Source organism: Mesoplodon mirus (genome assembly GCF_964341445.2).
Source record: "Mesoplodon mirus genome assembly, chromosome: 4".
In the NCBI taxonomy this organism is placed as follows: Eukaryota; Metazoa; Chordata; class Mammalia; order Artiodactyla; family Ziphiidae; genus Mesoplodon; species Mesoplodon mirus.
The window spans coordinates 18,406,052-18,430,859 of NC_138979.1; the positions used below are offsets into that span (position 1 = coordinate 18,406,052).

At 38.7% G+C, this 24,808-nt stretch overlaps 1 protein-coding gene across 4 annotated transcripts in view; it reads right to left on the reverse strand.

The window, feature by feature from the left end:
• The window catches only part of CUL2 (cullin 2), an 80,830-nt gene that overhangs the window by 50,169 nt on the left and 5,853 nt on the right, over positions 1-24,808 (reverse strand). For all 4 annotated transcript variants that reach the window (XM_082620057.1, XM_082620056.1, XM_082620055.1 and 1 more), the window contains exons 2-4: positions 16,098-16,238; positions 8,168-8,270; positions 272-366 (exon numbers count right to left, since the gene is read on the reverse strand). In XM_082620057.1, coding sequence (XP_082476183.1) covers positions 272-366; positions 8,168-8,270; positions 16,098-16,216 — 317 coding nt within the window. In that variant the 5' untranslated portion in view covers positions 16,217-16,238. The remainder of the gene's footprint in view (positions 1-271; positions 367-8,167; positions 8,271-16,097; positions 16,239-24,808) is intronic.

Consider the following 24,808-nt stretch of genomic DNA (forward strand, 5'->3'; position numbering starts at 1 on the left):
GTCCCAGACAACTGAAGAAACAGAGCTATGCCATCAAATACAGTTTTAGTTTTCACAGAATAAGTTTCCATACACTGCCTGGCTCCCAAATACCCACGTGACCCACACTACAGACCTTTCCCCATAGCAGAGAAAAGTCCATACATCAGGTAATGCTTTAGTTCTGCTCATTTTCACGGGTAGCAGGTAGTAAAAACAAACAAAAAACTCCTGCAATTACCAAATGCAGGCACTACTGTTTAGACTGCCGAGAGTCTAAAAGTGTACTTACCTATACAAGCAGTCCATATAGTCAGCACCCTTGCTGTATTCCTCCCAGTACCTATGATACATAACAAGCACTTGCTCTTCAGACTCCAGAACTCTCTAGAAAAAGAAGAAAAATATTTTTTCCTCAGAAAGCACTAATCATTTTCATTTGTAAGCTATGAAATTTATCAAAAACTAATGTTCTTAAATAAGTGACATAATTCAAGCACTATATATTACATTTACAAATTATATTCTTATTTTAAACTACCTTTAGTAACAATTAAAGAGCTAGAAAAAAAATGTGAATCTTAGATATGAAAGTGAAGCAGCCATACTAGAGAGTAAATGTTTCATTCTCTAAGATAAAAAAACAAAATGTAATGGTTTGATGCTGTTCTTTGGGCTAGAATATTAGATCAGATTAAAACAAAAATGTAATTCTATAGTGTTTCCTCACGTCCATCACTTTTGATCAGCCTGTAGTTATGTCATCACCTCATATTATTCACTTTTGTGAATAAGACTACTTATGAAAATTGACACATTTTCCATATTCCCCAAATAAGTTATATTATATTTATTTAATAAAAACCTACCATTTTTTGAAAAATGAAAATCAAACTGAAATCTGAGGGCTGATGTTTAAACAGTTAATTTTAATGGAAATCCAGTCTAACAATAAAAATCCACTAGACAGGACAGACATTCCCGAGGCCACCGCTGCTCTTACTTCGGTTCTTCCACCAACCGTCCGTGTGACCTTAGGCAAGACATGACCTCAATACTCATCCAATTAACTCTTGATGAAAGCTATGCTTTTAAACTTGGAGTTTTACCAATTAAGTCTCAGGATGATAGGAATAGCCTATAAATAGTACTTTTTTGCCTATCATATATGGTAAATAAATTAAAAATCGCAACCACTATTAATAATGCTGGGGAATAGGGCCCACTTAGGAACTACTGCTGCTGGTTGGATAGAATATAAATCTAGGAACAATTTCTTACTACGGTTGTTCCAACATCAGTGGGGACTGTTTCCAAGATCCCACCATGGATACCAAAATCCGCAGATGCTCAAGTCCCTACAGCCGGGCCTCCATATCCACTAATTCGGAACACACAGATATGGAGGGAAATGTTCATGACTTATGAACCAGTAATTCCACATCTAGGGACTTATCCTATAAAAAAAACTTGGTAACACAAGAATAATTTAGCTACAAGGGTGTTCATGGAAGTGTTGTTTATAATCACAACTTTATGAACTGGAAATAATCTATATGCCCAGCAATATAGGAATATTTAAACAAATCACAGTATCTCCACAATATGAAAAATGTTACAATCATTGCCAGAATTACAAAAGTCTATTTAATGACAAAGAAAGAGACCTACAATATTATTAAAAGTAAAAAGCACATTATAAAGTATACAACATGACTTCATTTTCTAATAAAAAATGGAAGTCTACACAAAACAAAAATATGCAAAAGACATATATCAAATTATATTTTTGTTAATATGTATCCAAAAAAGATATATTTAAAAATAGATATATCAAAAGTATTAACAGCGGTTAATTCTGGAGGTATGTTATGGGTGATGTTTATTTTCTTTTTCCTCATCAGTATGTTCTAAATGATCTACAACATAATGCAATACTTTAGTAATTTAAAAAGTTCTCACAGGTGAAACTTTTCAGTTCTGTTGGCTATATTAACAATTTACTTTGTCATCTACATAATAGCCAACTTCTTTTTTTGTAACTGGACTTGAGAGAAAATATGGTATACAATTATATAAGTATTCTAAACTTTCATAAAACTACTTCACAATTGTAATTTTTCAATCACACAATTATACCAATGTTAATTTCTTGGTTTTAATAATTGTACCACTGTTATGCAAGATGTTAATATTAAGAAGCTAGGTAAAAAGTATTTGAGAAGTCTTTGTATTATTTTTGCAACTTTTCTATAAGCTTAAAATTATTTCAAAATAAAAAGTTTTTAAAAATCACACTTACAACCTATGCTAAAATATAAAATTGCAAAATTTATAAATGACTAACACAGTTATCTAGTGTATTATAACCAAAGCTAACCAGCTCACAACAGCAGAACTTTAACTTCAAAACTAACATATGAAAAATGTTAAGACTAAGTTAAATTACTTGGTATTAAAACCACTTTCATAAACTGATAAATGTACATACTAGAATGCTAAAATGTATCTGGAATATATAATAAAAAGTAGAGCATTTCCTGCAAATCAAAACCAGAATGAGCTATAACCTCACACCTGTCAGAATGGTTATCATCAAAAGTCAAGAAATAGGACTTCCCTGGTGGTGCAGTGGTTAAGAATCCGCCTGACAATGCAGGGGACACGGGTTCGAGTCCTGGTCGGGGAAGATCCCACTTGCCGTGGAGCAACTAAACCCGTGTGTCACAACTACTGAGCCTGCGAGCCACAACTACTGAGCCCACGTGCCACAAATACTGAAGCCCACGTGCCTAGAGCCCGTGCTCCACAACAAGAGAAGCCACCACAATGAGAAGCCCACGCACCGCAACGAAGAGTAGCCCCCCGCTCGCCGCAACTAGAGAAAGCCCGTGTGCAGCAATGAAGACCCCACGCAGCCAAAAATAAATAAATAAATAAAGTCAAGAAATAGCAAGTGCCGGCAAGGATCTGTAGAAAAGGGAACCCTCATGCACTACTGATGGGACTGTAAATGGGTGCAGCCACTATGGAAAACAGGGTGTTCCTCAAAAAATTAAAAACAGAACTACCACGTGAGCCAGCAATTCCACTCCTGGGTATTTACCTGAAGAAAAAAAAAAACACTAATTCAAACAGATACATGCACCCCAATGTTCACAGCAGTTATAGCAGGAATACTTACAATAGCCAAGATACATGAGCAACCTAAGTGTCCAACAATAGACAAATGGATAAGGAAGATGTGGTACATATACATATACAATGGGATATCACTCAGCCATAGAAAGAACGAAATCTCACCATTTGCAACAACATGGATGAACCCAGAGGGTATCATGCTAAGTGAAATAAGTCACACAGAGAAAGACAAATACCCCATGATCTCACTCATATGTGTAATCTGAAAAACAAACGGACTAGCAAAACAAAACAGACACCGACTCAGAGGTACAGAGAACAAACAGGTGGTTGCCAGAGGGGAGAAGGCTGGAGTAGGGGGCCAAAAAGGTGAAAGGGATTAAGAGGTACAAACTTCCAGTTAGAAAATAAATAAGTCATGGGGATGTAACATAGAGGGCGAGGAATATGGTCAAGATTGTAATAACTTTGTATAAGGACAGATGGTAACTAGACTTAATTTGGTGATCATTTCATAATGTATGTAAATGTTGAATCACTATGTAGTTCACCTGAAACTAACAAAGTATTGTATGTCAACTATATTTCAATGAAAATAAAATAAACAGATAAAATCGGCTCTGAAAATCTGAGCTTACAAAATATTGTACGTCAACTATATTTCAATGAAAACAAAATAAAATAAACAGATAGATAAAACAGGCTTTGAAAAACTGAGCTTTTCTTCAAATGTTATAAGGGAAATATCACAGGATCAATTGTGCTCTACTTATGGGGTATTACCATTTGAAAAAGATCTACTCCTAGTCATGTACAGGGTTAGACATATTATTACAAAGACTGTGTTACTTTATCTCCATTTTACAGATAAAGGAACATGAAGTTCAATCTACAAGGTAGGTTAGGTGAGTTGCCCAGGGTCACAGGGCTAACAAAAGGTAGTCAAGTTTCCACAGACTTAGAGAAGGAACTTATGGTTACCAGGGGGGAAAGTGATAGTTAGGGAGTGTGGGATAGACATGTACACACTGATATAATTTAAATGGATAACCTTTGGCTATTTGGGTTCTTTTGTGTTTCCATACAAATCGTAAAATTCTTTGTTCTAATTCTGTGAAGAATACCATTGGTAGTTTGATAGGGATTGCACAGAATCTGTAGATTGCTTTGGGTCATTTTCACAATATTGATTCTTCCAATCCAAGAACATGGTATATTTCTCCATCTGTTTATGTCACCTTTGATTTCTTTCATCAGTGTTTTATAGTTTTCTGAGTAAAAGTGTTTCACTTCCTTAAGTAGGTTTATTCCTAGGTATTTTATTCTTTTTGTTGCAATGGTAAATGGGAGTGTTTCCTTAATTTCTCTTTCTGATTTTTCATTGTTAGTATATAGGAATGCCAGAGATTTCTGTGCATTCATTTTGTATCCTGCAACCTTACCAAATTCATTAATTAGTTCTAGTAGTTTTCTGGTGGCATCTTTAGGATTCTCTATGTATAGTATCATGTCATCTGCAAACAGTGACAGTTTTACTTCTTCTTTTCCAATTTGTATTCCTTTTATTTCTTTTTCTTCTCTGAGTGCCGTGGCTAGGACTTCCAAAACTATGTTGAATAATAGCGGTGAGAGTGGACATCCTTGTCTTGTTCCTGATCTTAGAGGAAATGCTTTCAGTTTTTCACCATTGAGCATGATGTTTACTATGGGTTTGCCATATATGGCCTTTATTATGTTGAGGTAGGTTCCCTCTATGCCCATTTTCTGGAGAGTTTTTATCATAAATGGGTGTTGAATTTTGTCAAAAGCTTTTCCTGCATCTACTGAGATGATCGTATGGTTTTTATTCCTTAATTTGTTAATTTGGTGTATAGCATTGATTGATTTGCGTATATTGAAGAATCCTTGCACTCCTGGGATAAATTCCACTTGATCATGGTGTATGATCCTTTTAATATGTTGTTGGATTCTGTTTGCTAGTATTTTGTTGAGGATTTTTGCATCTATGTTCATCAGTGATATTGGTCTATAATTTTCTTTTTTTTGTGATATCTCTTTCTGGTTTTGGTATCAGGGTGATGGTGGCTTCATATAGCCAAAGCAATCTTGAGAAAGAAAAACGGAGCTGGCGGAATCAGGCTCCCCGACTTCAAACTATACTACAAAGCTAAAGTAATCAAGACAGTATGGGGGCTTCCCTGGTGGCGCAGTGGTTGAGAGTCCGCCTGCTGATGCAGGGGACGCGGGTTCGTGCCCCGGTCCGGGAGGATCCCACATGCCGCGGAGTGGCTGGGCCCGTGAGCCATGGCCGCTGGGCCTGCGCTTCCGGAGCCTGTGCTCCGCAACGGGAGAGGCCACAACAGTGAGAGGCCCGCGTACCGCAAAAAAAAAAAAAAAAAAGACAGTATGGTACTGGCACAAAAACAGAAATATAGATCAATGGAACAGGATAGAAAGCCCAGAGATGAACACATGCACATATGGTCACCTAATTTACGACAAAGGAGGCAAGACCACACAATGGAGAAAAGACAGCCTCTTCAGGGCCTCCCTGGTGGCGCAGTGGTTGAGAGTCCGCCTGCCGACGCAGGGGATACGGGTTCGTGCCCCGGTCCGAGAGGATCCCATATGCCGCGGAGCGGCTGGGCCCGTGAGCCATGGCTGCTGGGCCTGCGCGTCTGGAGCCTGTGCTCCGCAACGGGAGAGGCCACAACAGTGAGAGGCCCGCATACCGCAAAAAAAAAAAAAAAAAAAAAAAAAAAAAAAAAAAAAGACAGCCTCTTCAATAAGTGGTGGTGGGAAAAGTGGACAGCTACATGTAAAAGAATGAAATTAGAATACTACCTAACACCATACACAAAAATAAACTCCAAATGGGTTAAAGACCTAAATGTAAGACCAGATACTATAAAACTCTTAGAGGAAAATACAGGAAAAACACTCTTTGACATAAACCACATCAAGACCTTTTTTTGACCCACCTCCTAGAGTAATGAAAAAACAAAAATAAACAAATGGGACCTAGTTAAAAGCTTTTGCACAGCAAAGGAGACCATAAACTGGACGAAAAGACAACCCTCAGAATGGGAGAAAATATTTGCAAATGAAGCAATGGACAAAGATTAGTCTCCAAACTATACAAACAGCTCATGGAGCTCAATATCAAAAGAGCAAACAACCCAATTAAGAAATAGGCAGAAGACCTACATAGACATTTTACCAAAGAAGACATACAGATGGCCAAAAGGCACATGAAAAGATGCCCAACATCACTATTAGAGAAATGCAAATCAAAATTACAATGAGGTATCACCTCACACCGGTCAGAATGGCCATCATCAAAAAATCTAGAAACAATAAATGCTGGAGAGGGTGTGGTGAAAAGGGAACCCTCCTGCACTGTTGGTGGGAATGTAAATTGATACAGCCACTATGGAGAACAGTATGGAGGTTCCTTAAAAAACTAAAAATAGAACTACCATATGACCCAGCAATCCCACTACTGGGCATATACCCTGAGAAAACCATAATTCAAAATGAGACATGTACCCCAATGTTCATCGCAGCACTATTTACAATAGCCAGGACATGGAAGCAACCTAAGTGTCCATCGACAGATGAATGGATAAAGAAGATGTGGCACATATATACAATGGAATACTACTCAGCCATAAAAAGAAATGAAATTGAGTTATTTGTAGTGAGGTGGATAGACCTAGAGTCTGTCATACAGAGTGAAGTCAGTCAGGAAGAGAAAAACAAATACTGTATGTTAACGCATATATATGGAATTTTTTTTTAAATGGTACTGATGAACCTAGTGGCAGGGCAGGAATGAAGACGCAGACATAGAGAATGGACTTGAGGACACACCATTGAGGGAGGGGGAAGCTGGGGTGAAGCAAGAGTAGCACCGACATATATATACACTACCAAATGTAAAACAGATAGCTAGTGGGAAGCAGCAGCATAGCACAGGGAGATTAGCTCGGCGCTTTGCGATGACCTAGAGGGGTGGGATAGGGAGGGTGGGAGGAAGACACAAGAGGGAGGGGATATGGGGATATACGTATGCATGTGGCTGATCCACTTTGTTGTACAACAGTAACTAACACGGCATTGTGAAGCAACTATACTCCAATAAGGATGTATAAAATAAATAAATAAAATAAATGGATAACCAACAGGGACCTACTGTATAGTGCAGGGAACTCTACTCAATGTTATATGGCAGCCTGGATGGGAGGGGAGTTTGGGGGAGAATGGATACATGTATATGTATGGCTGAGTCGCTTTGCTGTGCACGTGAAACTATCACAACATTGTTAATTGGCTATACTCTAATATAAAATAAAAAGTTTAAAAAATAAATACAATAAAATAAAATACTGGGGGGAAAAAAGAAGGTAGTCAAGTTTCTAGTTCAAAGAATAAATGATCTCTTCCAGTTCCTGATAAGATCAGTAATCCAAAATAAGTCCTAAATGCTGCGTGTAGCCAAATATGACAAAATTCATTCACTGCTATACACAGATCAAGTCGGTGATGTTGCCCTCATGCACATGGCACACTGACCAACATAACTGGTCAGAGACTTTCTACCATACTTTTTAATTTACCATTCTCCTTTTTAATTCTAGGTTCTTAAAGACCTTATATAGGATATGAAGAGGCAGATAAAATGTTGAATATAAAGACAGAGATTCACCAAGAGGTGGGAAGCAACAGTAAAAGAAAACTTGGTTCTATAAACACCATCCAGAGGATATGTAAGCACTTGATTTCAAGTTGAACACATCTTGATTTGAAACCCTACTCTTTAACTTACTAGTTGTATGATCTGGAGCAACTAAACTGACTTCCCTTGGAGAACCTAACAACACAGAGCTTGACCCAAAGCTCTTATATACATATTAGAAAAATGCTAATTAGGAAAACAAAACAAATAACCTTAACCTGATACAAGTTCTGCACTGGAAAACAGTGAACTAGTCAAGTAACTATGTAGCCATAAACACATTTACATCATGTATATATCAATCCTTACCTTGTGCAAATGCCGTACGTGATTTTCCAAAAAAATCTTAGTTTCTGTATAAAGTCTTTCTCCAAGGGGTTCAGGATAGGCCACACATAAAGCATAGATATCTCTAGTTAAATTGTTAAGGTTTTCATATTCATTGAAGATACTACTTTAAAACAAATGAGATTTAACTCAAGTCTGGCATTAAAAAATGAAAAATCCTTATTTCATTTTTGAAGTTTAGGATTATATAGATACATACACAGAATGAAAGACACTTACCCAACACGTTGGTGATAGAAGGGAGGTGGGAAATCAACCTCACATGCTCTGACTCTTTACCTTGTATCCTCACCCCAAAAAGAGCAAGCAGCCCTCTCCACGTGATGTCATTGTCTGGGAGGCCTCAGTCAGACTTTCCTATGTTCCCTCCAAATTCTTTCGTTGTTTAATTGTAATTAGTAACCAATAAAATATCTCCATGTATCCATGTATATATATTTGTTCAATTACTATTATATTAAATATTTAAAATTTTATTTATATATTTAAGAAACGAACATGGTGAAGCAAAAATATCACCCAAATAGTGTAATATCACTGTGCCAGGTTTCTTTATAGAAAAAAAAGTTACAATAAGAAACTATTAAGTTATTTTAGGGATCGGGAGGGTGGGAGGGAAACACAAGAGGGAGGAGATATGGGGATGTACGTATATGTATAGCTGATTCACTTTGTTATAAAGCAGAAACTAACACACCATTAAAGCAATTATACTCCAATAAAGATGTTAAAAAAAAAGAAACTATTAAGTTATTTTAAATCAACTTAGATATCATAATGAACCTTTACAGACTGGAAGATTAAATAAAATAGTATAGATATAAGAACTATTTTTCAGCAATAACACAAAAAATATTCACCTGTATTACAAAGAGAGACTTGAATATACACTACCTAAGAAAGAAAAAATTTTTAATTTATCTGGACACAAATTCTATAGAGAATTGACATGGTTTGGTGGAGGGGAGAGGGAACAAGGCATCAATGGAGAAGGAGCTTCCAAGTAAGGTATTACCTGAGCTCCCGGATCAGCCTGGGGTCCCTCCAGGTTTCAGCTAAAAATGCCTTTAGAAAAAAAAGTCCTAGTTCATGACATAATTTGAATCTTAACAGATCACAAGCCTATCCTAGTAAAACTAGATGTAAAAGGGTTGTCAGAATTAGGTGTTGTAGAAGCCGGGATAGCAGTTAACTTCAGCGACTGGGGAACAGAGGTTCCTGGTTGGCAGGACCACTCTGTTTACTGGGTACACAGGTGTGCTCACTTTGTGAGAATTCACCTCTACATTCACCAGTCAGCATGTATATCATACTTAAATTTAAATTAAATTAAATTCTTTATAATTCCCTCGAAGTCCAGTGGTTAAGACTCGGAGTTTTCACTGCCATGGGCCTGGGTTCAATCCCTGGTCAGGGAACTAAGATCCCACAAGCCACACAGCACTGCCAAAAAAAAAAAAAAAAAAGAAAAAACAAAATTTTTTTAAATGACTAAATTTGGCCAGGCTCTAGATCAACAATCAGAAGTGATACATTTATTATCTTTAAGTTCTGAATACCTACTGCCAGAACTTCCATCCAACATGATGATGATATTTGCTCCTCTAATCTTCCCTTAAGCCATATACACACATTTCTAGAATACACAACTTACTTGATACTGAAAAATCAGCAATTCAGTACCATAATTTCAACATGATATGCTAATTATGTGCTCAAATGTTTTACATCAACGAAGTTAATGTCTCAATATAGCCACTGCATGTATATGTAAACAAAAATGACCAGCAAAATTCACCTAACAGGGCTTCCCTTCTCTCGGCTGAGGGAAAAGGATCTGTGCAAGGTAGGAATCCAGGGAGACTTTCCCATTTCACTCCACAGACAGGACTTATATATTGTTTGACTCTCCCTCAGTGAGAATGTACTCATGTATTGCTTTTAATGGAGTCCACCTTAATAAATTTTTTAAATGAATATTTTAACTCAGCATAGTTTGGAGTCTCACTGCATAATTTCACTCAACGGCCTAAAAGATATACCTAAATATGTTCTTTTTCTTTAACCTGTTCAAATACCCAACCACTCTGGAAATAGTTAGGTCTTGGGAAGAGCACCCAAGAGGAGCACTTTTCAACCCTCTAGCATTCAGTTATGATTTGGTTATAGACAAGATGCTTTAAGAGTCGAAAAATGAGAAATAATGTAGGTGGTCAGAATTAGATTTAAACACTCTCTTCTCCAAGTCATCTTTTCTGGGAGCTGGAATAGAAAGATACCTGTATGTATGAACTTTCCACTTACAAATTCTCAAAGTCAGAAACAAAATGTGTTCAGGAGCAAGCGCTCTGAATTCTGTTACGACCAAAAGGCAGTGCTGGTCAGCAGCAAATTACTTATTTTAGTTCATTTTCTCTATTAAAAGATGTTTCCTATGTTTGGGCTTAATTTTTAGTTTTAACACTATTAACTCTACTGCATAGTGGGTCAAAAACAATGTTTTGCAATGGGAATAAAAGTAAAGATGACCTTAAAATTGAAAATGGTAAAATAATGATCAAAAAAGAACTGACAAAACAAAACTATAAAAAATGAAAAATTTTATTGACATTTCTTAAGAGAAAAAATTAAAATGTGACATGTAAAAAATGCAGTATCTATAAAATCATCAATTAGCAAGCAAGGATAAAAAAATGACTCATTAAATAAAAGAACTCTGACTTAATTTAGAAGAAGGGAGTGAAACTGTTACTGATGCACCAACCAGGGATGACTACAGATACAACCTTTTCCAATCCACACAATCTAAGAAAGACTGATGGGCTGCTAAGTGTAGATGCCAAGGTTACTAAGAGGTCATCCTTCTAACACTTGTGAAGATCATCAAGGATGGAGATTTCCCACCTCAACATTTTTCAATGCAGTCAAAATTGTTCTATGTTTGAAAAAGACTCCTCATAGAATATGTATTTGAAATAAGGACAATAGTTTTAGAGCCAGGTTTTCCTATCTGGGAGAATTACATTCAGGGAAGAAATCTTAAATAACCCCTCACTGAGTCACTATGGACTTAAACATAAAACCATTTATTCACTAGAATCTATCTTGTCCTTAAGTAGGAGACCGTCTATATTACACTGCTGGGGTTCGGGAATTGTCCTAACAGCTACCAAAAGGCAGAAAACCATGAATACAAGTACACTTGTCCCTCAGTATCCACAGAGGATTGGTTCCAGTACCCCCTGTGGATACCAAAATCCGAGGATGCTCAAGCCCCTTACAGTCAGCCCTCCATATCCGTGGTTACAGGACCGACAGTATACTTATTGAAAAAAATCTGAGTATGGGCAGACCTGTGCAGTTCAAACCTGTGTTGTTCAAGGGTCAACCATAAACCAAAAGAACCAAAGAACTCCAACCCAGGGAAGCAAATAGTAAATGTACATCTACACCTAGCCTCTATCAAATCATAAGCATTTGATATACCTCTTAAAGGGTAAGTCCCAAACGACCCTAGACTGCACCTAAGCTGTCACAGAGCTTCTGTTATAGAGCATCATTATTACTTGTGTTAGGCAGAATTCTAAAAATGGCCTCTCAAGACTTCCCTCCCTAACCCCTGGGACTGTGAATATGAGGAAGCACACCCAGTTACTTTACATGGCAAGGAGACTTAGCAGCTGCACTTATGATTACTAATCAGTTGGCTCTAAAATAGGAAGATTATCCTGGACTTCCCTGATGGGCCTAATCTAATCGCATGAGCCCTTCAAAGGCAGATCCCTACCAGCCCCTGCCCCCTCCGCCAGCTGCAGAAGGGGAAAGGCTTGACTCGCCACTGCTGGCTGTGAAGATGGAAGGGGGTCACAAGCAACAACTGGAGAGGGACCGTAAGTCAATGAGAGCAGCTCCCAGCCAAAAGTCAATTGGAAACCGGGACCTCAGTCCTATAGCTTCAAGGAATTGAATTCTACCAAATAACAAGAATGAGCTTAAAAGTGGACCCTGAGCTCTAGATGAGAACACAGCCAGCCAACCCCGATTTCAGCCTTGTGAGATCCTGAGCAGGGAACCTAGTCACACCATGGACTCTGACCTACAGAACTGGGAGATAATAAAGAGTGAAACACTAAATTTAAGCCACTACATTTGTAGTAATTTGTTATGCATCAAAAGAAAACACTGATGTCTTCTATTTACATTACCTATCAACCAGAATGCCTTGCATACATAACTGGACCCAGTACATTTATGAAGGATGAGGGTTAAGAGCCCTCTTATCAACACAATAAGAGAACTAGCTAAATATTAATGCTACTTCTTTCATCTGTACGGTATACTTCATGGCATTCAGTTGACAGTAGCTATTCACTCATCAAATATTTGCTAGGTGTCTATATGTACCAGATACTGGGAATACAGCAGTGAACAGAACAGACAGGTATCTGTGCCCTTACAGAGGTTATATTTAGTAAAAATGTTGTAGACAGGGGTTCACTAAGTTCCACACTTACACATGTTAAACACTTCGGCTGGCAGACCAGGCTTCTTTGATACCCATTTCAAGGGTGTAAGGAGGCTTGAGCATTTTTATCTCAGCATCTAGCCTACAATATCAGGAAGTCATCTTAACCCTCTTGGGTCACTATATTCTCAACTGTAAAGCGGGCTAATAATATATATTTTACAAGATCATCTGTAACAAATTAATCACATGCATTATATGTTGAAAGACAAAATTATGACACAAAAGAATGTACACAGTATGATTCCATTTATAAAAAGTTCAAAACACAATTAACCAATATTGTTTAAGGCTGTATATATAAGCAATTATGCTGTTCTTTAAAAAACAAGAGAATATGTAGTAGTTACCTCCAAGGGAAAGGAGCAGGCTTGTGAACTGAGAGGGGCAGCTGGTGGGGGAAGATTGGTAGATGCCAGCAGTGTTCTGGTTCTTAACCTGTGTGGTGATAATGCAGGTGTCTGCCTTATAATTTGCTCAACTCTACATGTATATCTTACTTACATATGTATTATATTTCATACACCTCAAAAAATGCTTTGGAAAAGATCAAACACTAATATATGGTGGTGAACAATTTGTAGGGAGGGCTTTTTTCCAGTTTCAAAATATTAAAGATTTATAGCCTCTAAAATTTCTACCTAAAATATCTGAGTATCAGATGTCAACCTTATATTCTAGGGCAAAATAATAGGGAAAAGGAGGGAATCTGGCTTTAGAACAATTAGGAACTTTACATAATAAATAAAATCATAATAAAATGCTACTTTTTTCACAATAAAATTTAAAATGATATTCCATTCCTTTATTTTTCATAATAAAATTTAAAATGATATTCCACTCCTCAGTTTACTGTTTCTGTAGATACTTTTTATTTCAGGGGAGGAGGAGAAAACTCATTTTCAGGTAAAGAGTAACTGAACCATCTTAGATGGATCAAACAATAAACATCTTAGAAATATCAGTAACTGAAGGGGCACTTTCAAAGGAAGTCAGCTATCTCAAAACCATTTATAAACCAGCAATTAACTATATATTCTGTAGAAGAATAAGAACACATTTAATGACTCTATTTTCTTTACCTTAGGCTCATTTTCTCTTCTCTTGTAATCTTCTATGACCAACTCCTCCTCTCCTCTCTCTGCTCATTATTTTAGTTAAAACAGCATTAAAAGTACCTGAGTATGTGCCTAGCCCAACCTCATTAACACACAAACCCTTTCTCAGTTTTTACTGATTCCCACCAAAAACAATTCATGATGTTCCACACAAAAAATTTAAGAGACTAATTCAAAAATAAGCTCTTCAAAGGCAGACTCCATAACAATTATCATCTAGATACGATGGAAAGTACAGGAAATTAGATGTTAGACATCTTGTATGCAAGTCTGTGCTCCGTGAATGACTACCTGCATAACCCGGGGCAAGTCCCTTCACCTCTGAGTATCAGTTTCCTCATCTATTATATCTGCCCCACTGATCTTATAGGCTTGTTTTTATATTAAAAATATAGGGCCTCCCTGGTGGCGCAGTGGTTGAGAGTCCGCCTGCCGATGCAGGGGATGCGGGTTCGTGCCCCGGTCTGGGAGGATCCCATATGCCGCGGAGCGGCTGGGCCCGTGAGCCATGGCCGCTGGGCCTGCGCGTCCGGAGCCTGTGCTCCGCAACGGGAGAGGCCACAACAGTGAGAGGCCCGCATACCGCAAAAAGAAAAAAATAAAAATAAAAAAAATAAAAAAAAATAAAAGATCTTTGAAAACTCTGAAGCCTTCTAGAAACGTTACCATCATTTTCTGTATCTGTAGTGCCTAGAACATAGGTACCCTAACAAATGTTTCTTACTGACAACTGCAATTGTAATGAATTCAAAGAACTTCACTGTTCTTGCATCAACATTCAGTTTAATATTGACAATTAGGTTAGGCATTGAGAACAAGCTGAATCAGTCTTATGAAATCCAAGCTTTTCTAGAGAATACACGCCTCGCACAGTGAGGGCAGCCATGCTTCAGCCCCAGGACACTGCTGGAGAGGGCGGCACAGCGCGAGAGGACTCGGAACCTCCATGCGCACTCTGGTAATAATACCTTCACATCTCACCTTCCCTTTGTGGGGAAAGAATCTCTGGTTCCTACAGTGTCCACCCAGTCCACAAGGCCTCCTTCAGGGCCCTGGGGCACTGCCACGGCACTTAGACCCAGAGACCAGGCCTCGACCCTATGCCCTTTCTTCGCCCTGGAATGTGGTGTGTGTGGTGGTCCCTATGGTGGAAGACGGAGGCGGGTCAGGAGTCTGCCAGGGCACAGGCCGTCCTCAGGCCCTCCCAGCCGTGGCCCCGGGCAAACACTGGGCAGAGTTGATGAGGCTGCCACCCACCACTCTGCTCCAGCTACCTGTGGCTGAGGGTTCCTAGAGACCCCTTTAACCTCCCCAATACTAAGAAACTACAGTATTGTAATACTGTGGTTTTTTTCTTTGGTGCCAGAGTATATATCCTGGGTGCTGGAGGTTGCACTGTGTTTTTTACATATATAATGTATATATATAATAATATTATTAATAATGTTATAATAATATACATACATTATACATATGTACAGTGTGTGTATGTGTGTGTGCATATATATATATATACATATATATGTATTTTTTTAAAAAAAGATTGCTGTCATGTAGGCATGCAGGACAGCAGGTTTCAGACTGTCCTAGGGAAACCACAAATTTATATTTTCATATAAAACCCCCAATTCACAAATGTAGAAAACCCAAATAAGAAACGTTTCCATCTCATAGCCACTGAATTTGCTGTCTGCTCTCTGCTTGGAACACTTCCCCCCAGGTTTCTGTGTGACCTGCTCCCTCCCTCTGTTCCAGCCTCTGCTCAAGTATCGCCATCCTCGCCATCCTCGAGGAGGCCTTCCTTGACCACCATCTAGAGAGGCGCGCGCACACGCACTCCAACCACGCTCATGCCCTCGCTTTGCTTTACTTCCCCCCACGGGATGTAACCTGTTATTGGAAGCGCTGGCATCAGGTTTTGTGCTTTACACATGTTTAATATCTATTTCCTTTAGCAGAATGAAGGGAAAGTAGTCTGTTTCGTTCACAAATGTACTCCCAGAGCCTAAAGTAGTGCCTGACATACACTAAGTGCTCAGTAGAGTATTTGTTGAGCAAAAGGTTATCAAAGATTGTTGACTGTCACATACAGGCAATGAACTTGGAAATGGGAACAATAATATATACGAAAATAGTCACACTGGCCTGTTCTTCCACTTAGGAAAGCTTAAACCTGGTGTCACTTTTCAACAAGCTTATGAACCTAGCATGCTGACCAGTGCAGGCGTCCATGCCCCTGGAAGGATACGAGAAGCGGTCGTTCCATGTTGCTCTCTCCACGTACTCCAACATGACCACAGCTTTGATTGTCGTGAGGAGTTTGTTCCAGGTTTCATCAAAATCCACTACTCTTGGTTTCAAAGACATTGTGCAAGTTTAGTGTTGAAATCTGTTAATTAAAAACAACGGTAACGTTAGCATGAATTCTACAAGGTCAGGTACTTGTTTCTAAAGCACCACATAACTAGACAGCATGCTGCACGGAAGGGGTGAGACCAGAACCTGGCACGTGGTGAGAACAATAAACACTGGCTGCCATCTTTTCATGACTGTCCAGACAAGGAATTCCACAGAATATGTGCATTCACTGCAAACTCTAGGAAATAAAAAGCTTTTAGCACAAATTATTTATAACCCAGGGTGGTCCAAAGATTGAGAAGCCTCATTTAATTTGCTGAGAGAAAGAAGCTGGGACCTAATGAGCCAAAAAGTTAACTTCCATCATGAGAAATGCACAAGAGATACTCAATAAAAAGGTTTTGGCCCCAAATCCTTGTGGTTTGCACTCCTTAAACTGGAGACTGAGGTCATATATGAGAAAACACAAGACAATTAAAGGGTTTATTTTCCTGGAGCATCAGTTTAACTAGACTCCAAATCCTTTTCAATATCACACCAGAAGAAGAGAATTAAAAAGAGAAACCTCGGGCCTCCCTGGTGGCGCAGTGGTTGAGAGTCCGCCTGCCGATGCAGGGGATGCGGGTTCGTGCCCCGGTCTGGGAGGATCCCATGTGCCGCGGAGCGGCTGGGCCCGTGAGCCATGGCCGCTGGGCCTGCGCGTCCGGAGCCTGTGCTCCGCAGCGGGAGAGGCCACAGCGGTGAGAGGCCCGCATACCGCAAAAAGAAAGAAAAAAAAAAAAGAGAAACCTCTTAAAGTTAAATTTAATTGCACAAGGGAGCACTTTTCCGGCACATGCCTTCACATCCTCCCCAAAGTTTTCCCTCGTTACTAGGACTGTGAAGCACCAAGCTAGTCTGTAGCCAGGGCCAAACAAGGAGGAAACATTCTTCCTCCTGTGTCCCGCTGTGGTAAAAAAAAGGAGGTAGGGAGACAGTGGGGAGAAGGGGAAAATGCATAGAGAGAAAGGAAAAAAGAGACAAGGGGAGGAGACCAGCTGCACAGTCCCGGCCCACAAACTGGAGGTGGCCCTGGGCCCTTCTTACGTTTCTGTCCTGTGAAGAAAAGAACTCAAGAGGAGTCCAAGGAAGAGAAGAAAAAGAATCAGAGAAGCCAAACAAAAACCCAAAAGAGGGTGTGCCACACTAAATCAACCCTCTTTCTTCAACATACCAGGGACTCCACCTACAAGCCTTAAACTTCCTCTAACTACCGAGAATGGATTAGCAGTAGTTCCTGTGTGTGTGTGTGTGTGTGTGTGTGTGTGTGTGTGTGTGTGTGTGTGTGTGTGTGTGTGTGTGTGTGTGTGTGTGTGTGTGTGTGTGTGTACTGGGGGAAGGGGGAAACCTAAAGCTCTAGCTCTAAATCAGAAAATTAACCTTAACTCCGTCTCACCCTTATTCACACATCCTATCTAACTGTGTTACTCTATATTTCTTAAATCCATCCATTCCTGTGCAACCTTATGAATGCTCTGAGATCAGGCCCTCAGCAGTTCCAGTTTGTATTAATCTTTATCAAAGAAATACTAACAACTGTTAATATTTACACAGTACTTACTATAAGCCAAACACAAACCTAAGTGCTTTATACAAATTCACTTAATCCTCCCAACAAACTGATTAGGTAGGGCCCAATGTTCTCCCCATTTTCTAGATAAGAAAACTGATCACAGAGTGATTAAGAAACTTGCTTAAGGTCATGGAGCTATTCAGACCCACGCTGTAACCCCTGCCCTCAACTGCGATATACAACTATACTGCCTTACTAACATCCTTAGTGAATACTTAGATACATGCCAGGCGTTGTACTAGGCTGAGGATACAGTGGTCAATAAACAAAGTTCTTGACCTTCAAGAAGGTTAGACTCTTGGATCTGGCACTCAGAAACAAAAATAACCTATGTAAACCACAGAGCTGACCATGTCACTCTGGTACTGAAAGCTGTTTGTGATTGTCCACTATAGACAGCATCCGGTTTAAGCTCATTGGCGACATGGCCCACCAAGCTTCCATGGTTTGACCTTGGACTAAAGCACCTCTCCACCTTGCTCTTCTCATGGGACTCCCTTCCTTGACATCATAATCTGGTAACTTCTCTGCTTAGAGGTCACTGAACACAACAGGCTGATTCACACACCCTGCCTTTTATCCTCATTGTTTTCTGTACCTAAAATTCGTCTCTTCTCCTTGCCTCCCCCTTTCCACCCATTCCCCTAACTCCTACTGATAGTTCAGCCTTGGCCAAGAATATCTGCTTTCAAGAAATTTTCTGGGCCCACTTAAGCTAGGTAAGGTGCCCTCTTATGCATTACTTGAGAACTCTATGTTTAACCTCTATTAGAGGATTAAACCATGCTCAACTGTGATTATCTGAGTGTTTCTTCAAGGTAGGGACTATTTTGTAACTGTCTATCAAAAAGCTGTCACTGTCTGCTTCACATTCGTTTCCTCCCCTTATAAAAATGGAATCATACTACACACCCTGCTTATAAATTATTTTAATGGTTGCACAGATTACCTTTTAGCTTTATTGAAGTTTTAGCAGAATCAGACTGGCATTGACTTCTCTGCTGAGACCAACAGATTTCTGATAGAATGGGTTTATGTGCAGTGATAATCCATTCTTAGATGGGTGGAAAATGTGGACACCAAGGTGAGAGAAGCCTTCATTTTATTTCAATTGTTTAAATGATCATTTACTCATGGAGAATTTATGTAAGGATGTGAAAGAGGGCAAAGAAACAAGACCACGACCACCACACTGTTCTTCTCCACTTCCCAAACTGTCAGACAACTCACAAGAATACATATGAGTCTCATTTTCATTCCTGTGCCACATCATGTCCTACACCTGGTGTCCTGTCAGGACCACTTCCATCCCCAGTCAGTGAGACTATGTCCTACTGAGCACCTGCAAAGTTCAAATCTCACATTACTACAGTTTCCTCTAGCTTTCTTCTGGGTCCATTCATGCAATGTTAGGATTTTTAACACTTTGGCACACAGGTACTGTGCCTATGGCCCCTAAAAATAAATCACAGGCTCCAAATTAAAAAAAAATTGAAAAATAAAAATTCATGTTTACTTATGTTTCCAGATAACATTATGACAATATTTTATGACAACAACATTTACAAAATTTTCATTACATTTGAAAATGACTCCTAGATTAGATTTTCTCACTTAGAGCACCATTTCTAAGTATGCATGGCTGTCAATAATAGTAAGTTAAATAATCACAAAAGTGATTTATATAAACATAGTTACCATATGACCCAGCAATTCCACTCCTATGCAAGAGAAAGCATGTCCACACAAAAACCTGGACGCGGGGCTTCCCTGGTGGCGCAGTGGTTGAGAGTCCGCCTGCCGATGCAGGGGACACGGGTTCGTGCCTCGGTCCGGGAAGATCCCACATGCCATGGAGCGGCTGGTCCCGTGAGCCATGGCCGCTGAGCCTGCGCGTCCGGAGTCTGTGCTCCGCAATGGGAGAGGCCACAACAGTGAGAGGCCCGCGTACCACAAAAAAAAAAAAAAAAAAAAAAACCTGGATGCAAATGTTCAGAGCAGCATTATTCATAAAGGCCAAAAAAGTTGAAATAACTCAAGTGTCTATCGAGCAATAAATGGATAAATAAAATGCAGTACATCCATACAACAGATTATTATTCTGTAATACAAGAGAGGAGTACTGATAGATGCTACAATACAGATGAACCTTGAAAACACGCTACGTGAATAGAGTTGGTCACAAAAGACCACATATTTTAGGATTCCACTTACGTATATGAAATAACCAGAATAGGCAAATCCACAGACACAGGAAGTATTTTAGTGGTTGCACAGGGCTAGAGGACTTGGAGAAAAATGGGAGGTGACTGCTAATTAGGTGATGAAAATGTTCTAGTATTGATTGTCATCATGTCTGTACAACCCTGTGAATGCGCTAAAAACCACTGAATTGTACAGTTCAAGAGTACACTGAAATGGTATGTGAAGCATAACTCAATAAAGCTGTTAGACACTTAAGGTGAAATAATCGTATCAAAAACTTTGGAGCAATTTAACCTGGAGGGGAGGGAGAAAAGGTATATTTAACATGGTTGCAAATTCTGAAATCTCAGTCTCCCTCTCACTCCCATGCTCTAGTCACCAGCTCCCATCACCAGAGGCATATATTATATGTGTCTGGGGGTATTATATACATATATATTGTTATTCCCCCCTTTTACATAAATGAATATAGAGATGGTCTTTTTCTACTTGTTTTACATAAATGGCATTACACTGCTTACTTAACAATATATTCACTTAACAGTATATTTGGGAAAGTATTCCATTTTAATACACAAGGGTTTCTTTAATCTTAATAGCATTTCATTGTTTGGCTGTATCTGGATTCATTCTACTAAGTTTGATATGATATGTGATGAGTCCTCCAAAATTGAAGTGCGTAGTTTAATATCAGTAATTTTAAGTTAAATAGTTTTTTTTATGAATTAGTAAGCTCTTTTTACATTGACATTAACAAGGTTTTCTTCTAAAGATACTAATAACACAATTTAAGTTACAACTGCTATATTAGTTGATAAGAGAAGAAAATTACACTATTATCATTATCTTTAACTACTGTTTACTAAATACCTTCTGAATTCCTCCTATGCTATACATATTATATATATAAGCATTACTAACCATCAACCTGCAAGTCAGCAAAATCCAGACTGCAGGAAACTACTGGATAATCAGATTTCTTCAATAAACTATGCACACACATAAGAGGAAAAGAGAGAAAAGAAAATGAAAGTGGGAGAGAGATATATGTGGAATGGAAACTGAACTAAAATAGACTAAAAAGGCACATTCATCTACCACAGTGTGACTGATCTTATTTGGATCTAGATTTAAGCTCTTTTTAAAAATTATATTTATGATAACCCTGGAAATTTATAAACTGATGGGATATTTGATGACTTTAAAAAATAATTTTTATAACAATAATTATGAGAGCTTTAAAACTGAGAGTCCTTATCTGTCAGAGACACATGCCAAAATATTTATGGATGTAATAAATGATGTCTGAGATCTGCTTCAAAATTAAACAGCTTGGGGCTTCCCTGGTGGCGCAGTGGTTGGGAGTCCGCCTGCTGATGTGGGGGATGCTGGTTCGTGCCCCGGTCCGGGAGGATCCCACGTGCCACGGAGCGGCTGGGCCCGTAAGCCATGGCCGCTGAGCCTGCGCATCCGGAGCCTGTGCTCCGCAACGGGAGAGGCCACAAGAGTGAGAGGCCCGCGTACCGCAAAAAAAAAAAAAAAAAAAAAAAAATTAAACAGCTTGTTTATGAATTGATAATTGTTGAGAATGAGTGATAAGTACATGAGGGATTATTATAATATGCATTTTCTGTATATGTTTGCAATTTTCCAAAGTAAAAGGGTAAAAAAAAATCTTCACCATCATCATCATTAACAGTTCCATAAATATGGGGGGAGGGGGAAGCACATAAAAGAAATCAGAAAGCTTAAAAAAAGTAGTATTAATCCAAAAGGTCTAACATTCAATTAATATGCATTCTAGAAAATTAGAATTGAGAGGTAATTATCAAAGAAAAAATATCCCAGAACTAATGAACATTAGTTTTCCAACTTAAAAGGGCATACCGAATACCCAGAATATTTGATTTTAAAAATAAATAACAAGGCACCTATTTTTGACACATTAAAACACTGGGGGTAAAGAAAAGATTCCGTAAGTTTTCAGAAAAGAAAAAATGACTATATAAATTATAAAGTCTTTAGATTTACAAGAGCAACACTGGAAGCTGGAAGGTAATATAAAGCAATGCCTTCAAAATTCTCAGGGAAAATGACTAACCACCTAGAATTCTCTATCAAGAGTGGTATCAAATAATTTACTTCCCATGAAGTCATTTTACTCAGGAATCTATTGGAAGATATCCTCTATCAGGAGGAAATGGAACAAACCAAGAAAGACTTGGGATCCCACAAACAGAGGGAGCTAACATAGGAGAGAGGAACAGGAATTTTTCAGAACAGCAGCTTTACAGATTTTGAAAACAACCTGTCTACACAGACACAGAACAAAGGGCTCCAGGATGGTTCTCTCCAAGAGAAAAAAAGGGTGGAGATACTCATTTTACAAGGCCAGCATTATCAAGACTACCAAAATCAGACAAGGACACCACAAGAGAAGAAAATTACAGGCTAATATTCCTGATGAACACAGATGCAAAAATCTTCAAAAAAATTTAGCAAGCCAAATTCAGTGATACACTAAAAGGATCATATACCATGATCAACTGGGATTTATTCAAAAAGAATATGATATCCAGGAATAAATTTAACCAAGGAGGTGAAAGACCTGTACACTGAAAACCATAAGACATTAATGGAAAAAACCGAAGACAATACAAATAAAAGATAAAAGGAAAGATATCTGTGCTCATGGATTGGAAGAACTATTTTTGTTGAAATGCCCATATTGCCTAAAACAATCTACAGATTCAGTGCAATCCCTATCAAAATTCAAATGGCATTTTTCACAGAAATAGAAAAAACAATGATAAAACTTGCATGGAACAAAACAAAAAACTGAACCCATAAGTACAGAGAACAGACTGATGAATGCCAGAGGGAAGGAGTCTGGGTGTGTGTGAAAGGGGAGAAAGAGGTCAAAAGGTATAAACTTCTAGTTATAAAATAAGTCATGGGGATGTAACGTACAACATGGTGACTACTGTTAATAATACCAAATTGCATACTTGAGCTTGTTAAAAGAGTAAATCTTAAAAGTTTTCATCACAAGAAAAAAAAATTTCTAACTATGTATGGTGACAGATATTAACTACATTTACTATAGGGATCATTTGTAATATATACAAATATCGAATCATTACGTTGTCCACCTGAAACTAATATAATGCTATATATCAACTATACCTCAATAAAAAATTTTTAAAAAGAAAGAAAAGCCACAGTGTAGGAGAATATATTTGTAAAATATTTATCTGATACAGGATGGATACACACACACACACACACACACACACACACACACACAAAGGACTAGTACTTAGAATATATAAAGAACTCTCAAAGCTCAATCAAAAGAAAACATACAACTCAATTAATAAATGGCCAAAAGACCCAAATGGACAGTTCAGAAATACTGATAACAAGTAAGCACATAAAAAGATGCTCAACATCATTAGTCATTAGAGAAAGGCATATTAAAACTTCAACAAGATACCACTATACACTTATTAGAATGGATCAAAACTTCTGACAGTATCAAATGCAGATGAGGACATGGAGCAACTGAAACTCTCATTTGCTGCAGGCGGGAATTTAAAATGAAATAACCACTTAGGCAGTTTCTATTAAAACTAAGCATACACTTCCCATGTGACCCAGCAATCCCATTCCTGGCTATTTATAGATGAGAAATGAAGACATACATTTACAGAAAAACCTAAACACAAACTTTTAGAGCACCTTTATTCATAACTACCAAAACCCAGAAACCCAAATGTGCCATCAACTAGTGAATGGAAAACAAAATGTGGTGCTTTCACACAATGGTGTACTATTCAGCATTAAAATGGAACAAATCACTAATATGTGGACAACAATGGATGATTCTCAAAAGCATTATGCCAAGTGAAAGCAGACAGACTCATTAGGCTACGTATTGTATGGCTGCTGAAAAAGGCAAAAATATAAGGACATACATCAGATCACTGGTTGTCAGAGACTCAGGATGGACTACAAAGGAGCAAATAGGAAACTTCTGGGGTGATAAAATATTCTATATCTTGATTGTGGTGGTGGTTACGGGACCATATAAATTTGTCAAAATTTGAATAACTGTGTATCCTTTTAGGGTGAATTTTACTATGTGTAAGTTATACCTCAATAAACCTGACCCCTCAAACTCAACATGTCCACCCATTTCCAATATTTCACATCTTAATAAATATTATCATACATCTAGCTCCTTAAGGTAGAACTTTTATGAATCATTCTTGATTCCTCTCTTACTCTCTTCTTCAAATCAGTCAGTAAGTCTGTCAACCCTGTCTTCTAACCATTTCTTGAATCCAACCACTGCTTCCCATTCCCACTGACATGACCCTGATCCAAACCACCACCTCTCACCCAACTACTGCCGCCTGAATGAACCACCTGTATCCTCTTTGGCCCCCTTGGTACATTCCAAATACTGTGGCCAATGCAAGCTTTCCAAAAGTGCAAGTCTGATAATATCATACCCTCTGCTTACAAGTCTTCAAAGACTTTTAACTTACAATCCTTATTATCTATCAATTATCTTTTTGTTTTTTTGCGGTACGCGGGCCTCTCACTGTTGTGGCCTCTCCCGTTGCGGAGCACAGGCTCTGGACGCGCAGGCTCAGCGGCCATGGCTCACGGGCCCTGCCGCTCCGCGGCACGTGGGATCTTCCCGGACCGGGGCACGAACCCGTGTCCCCTGCATCGGCAGGCGGACTCGCAACCACGGCGCCACCGGGGAAGCCCAG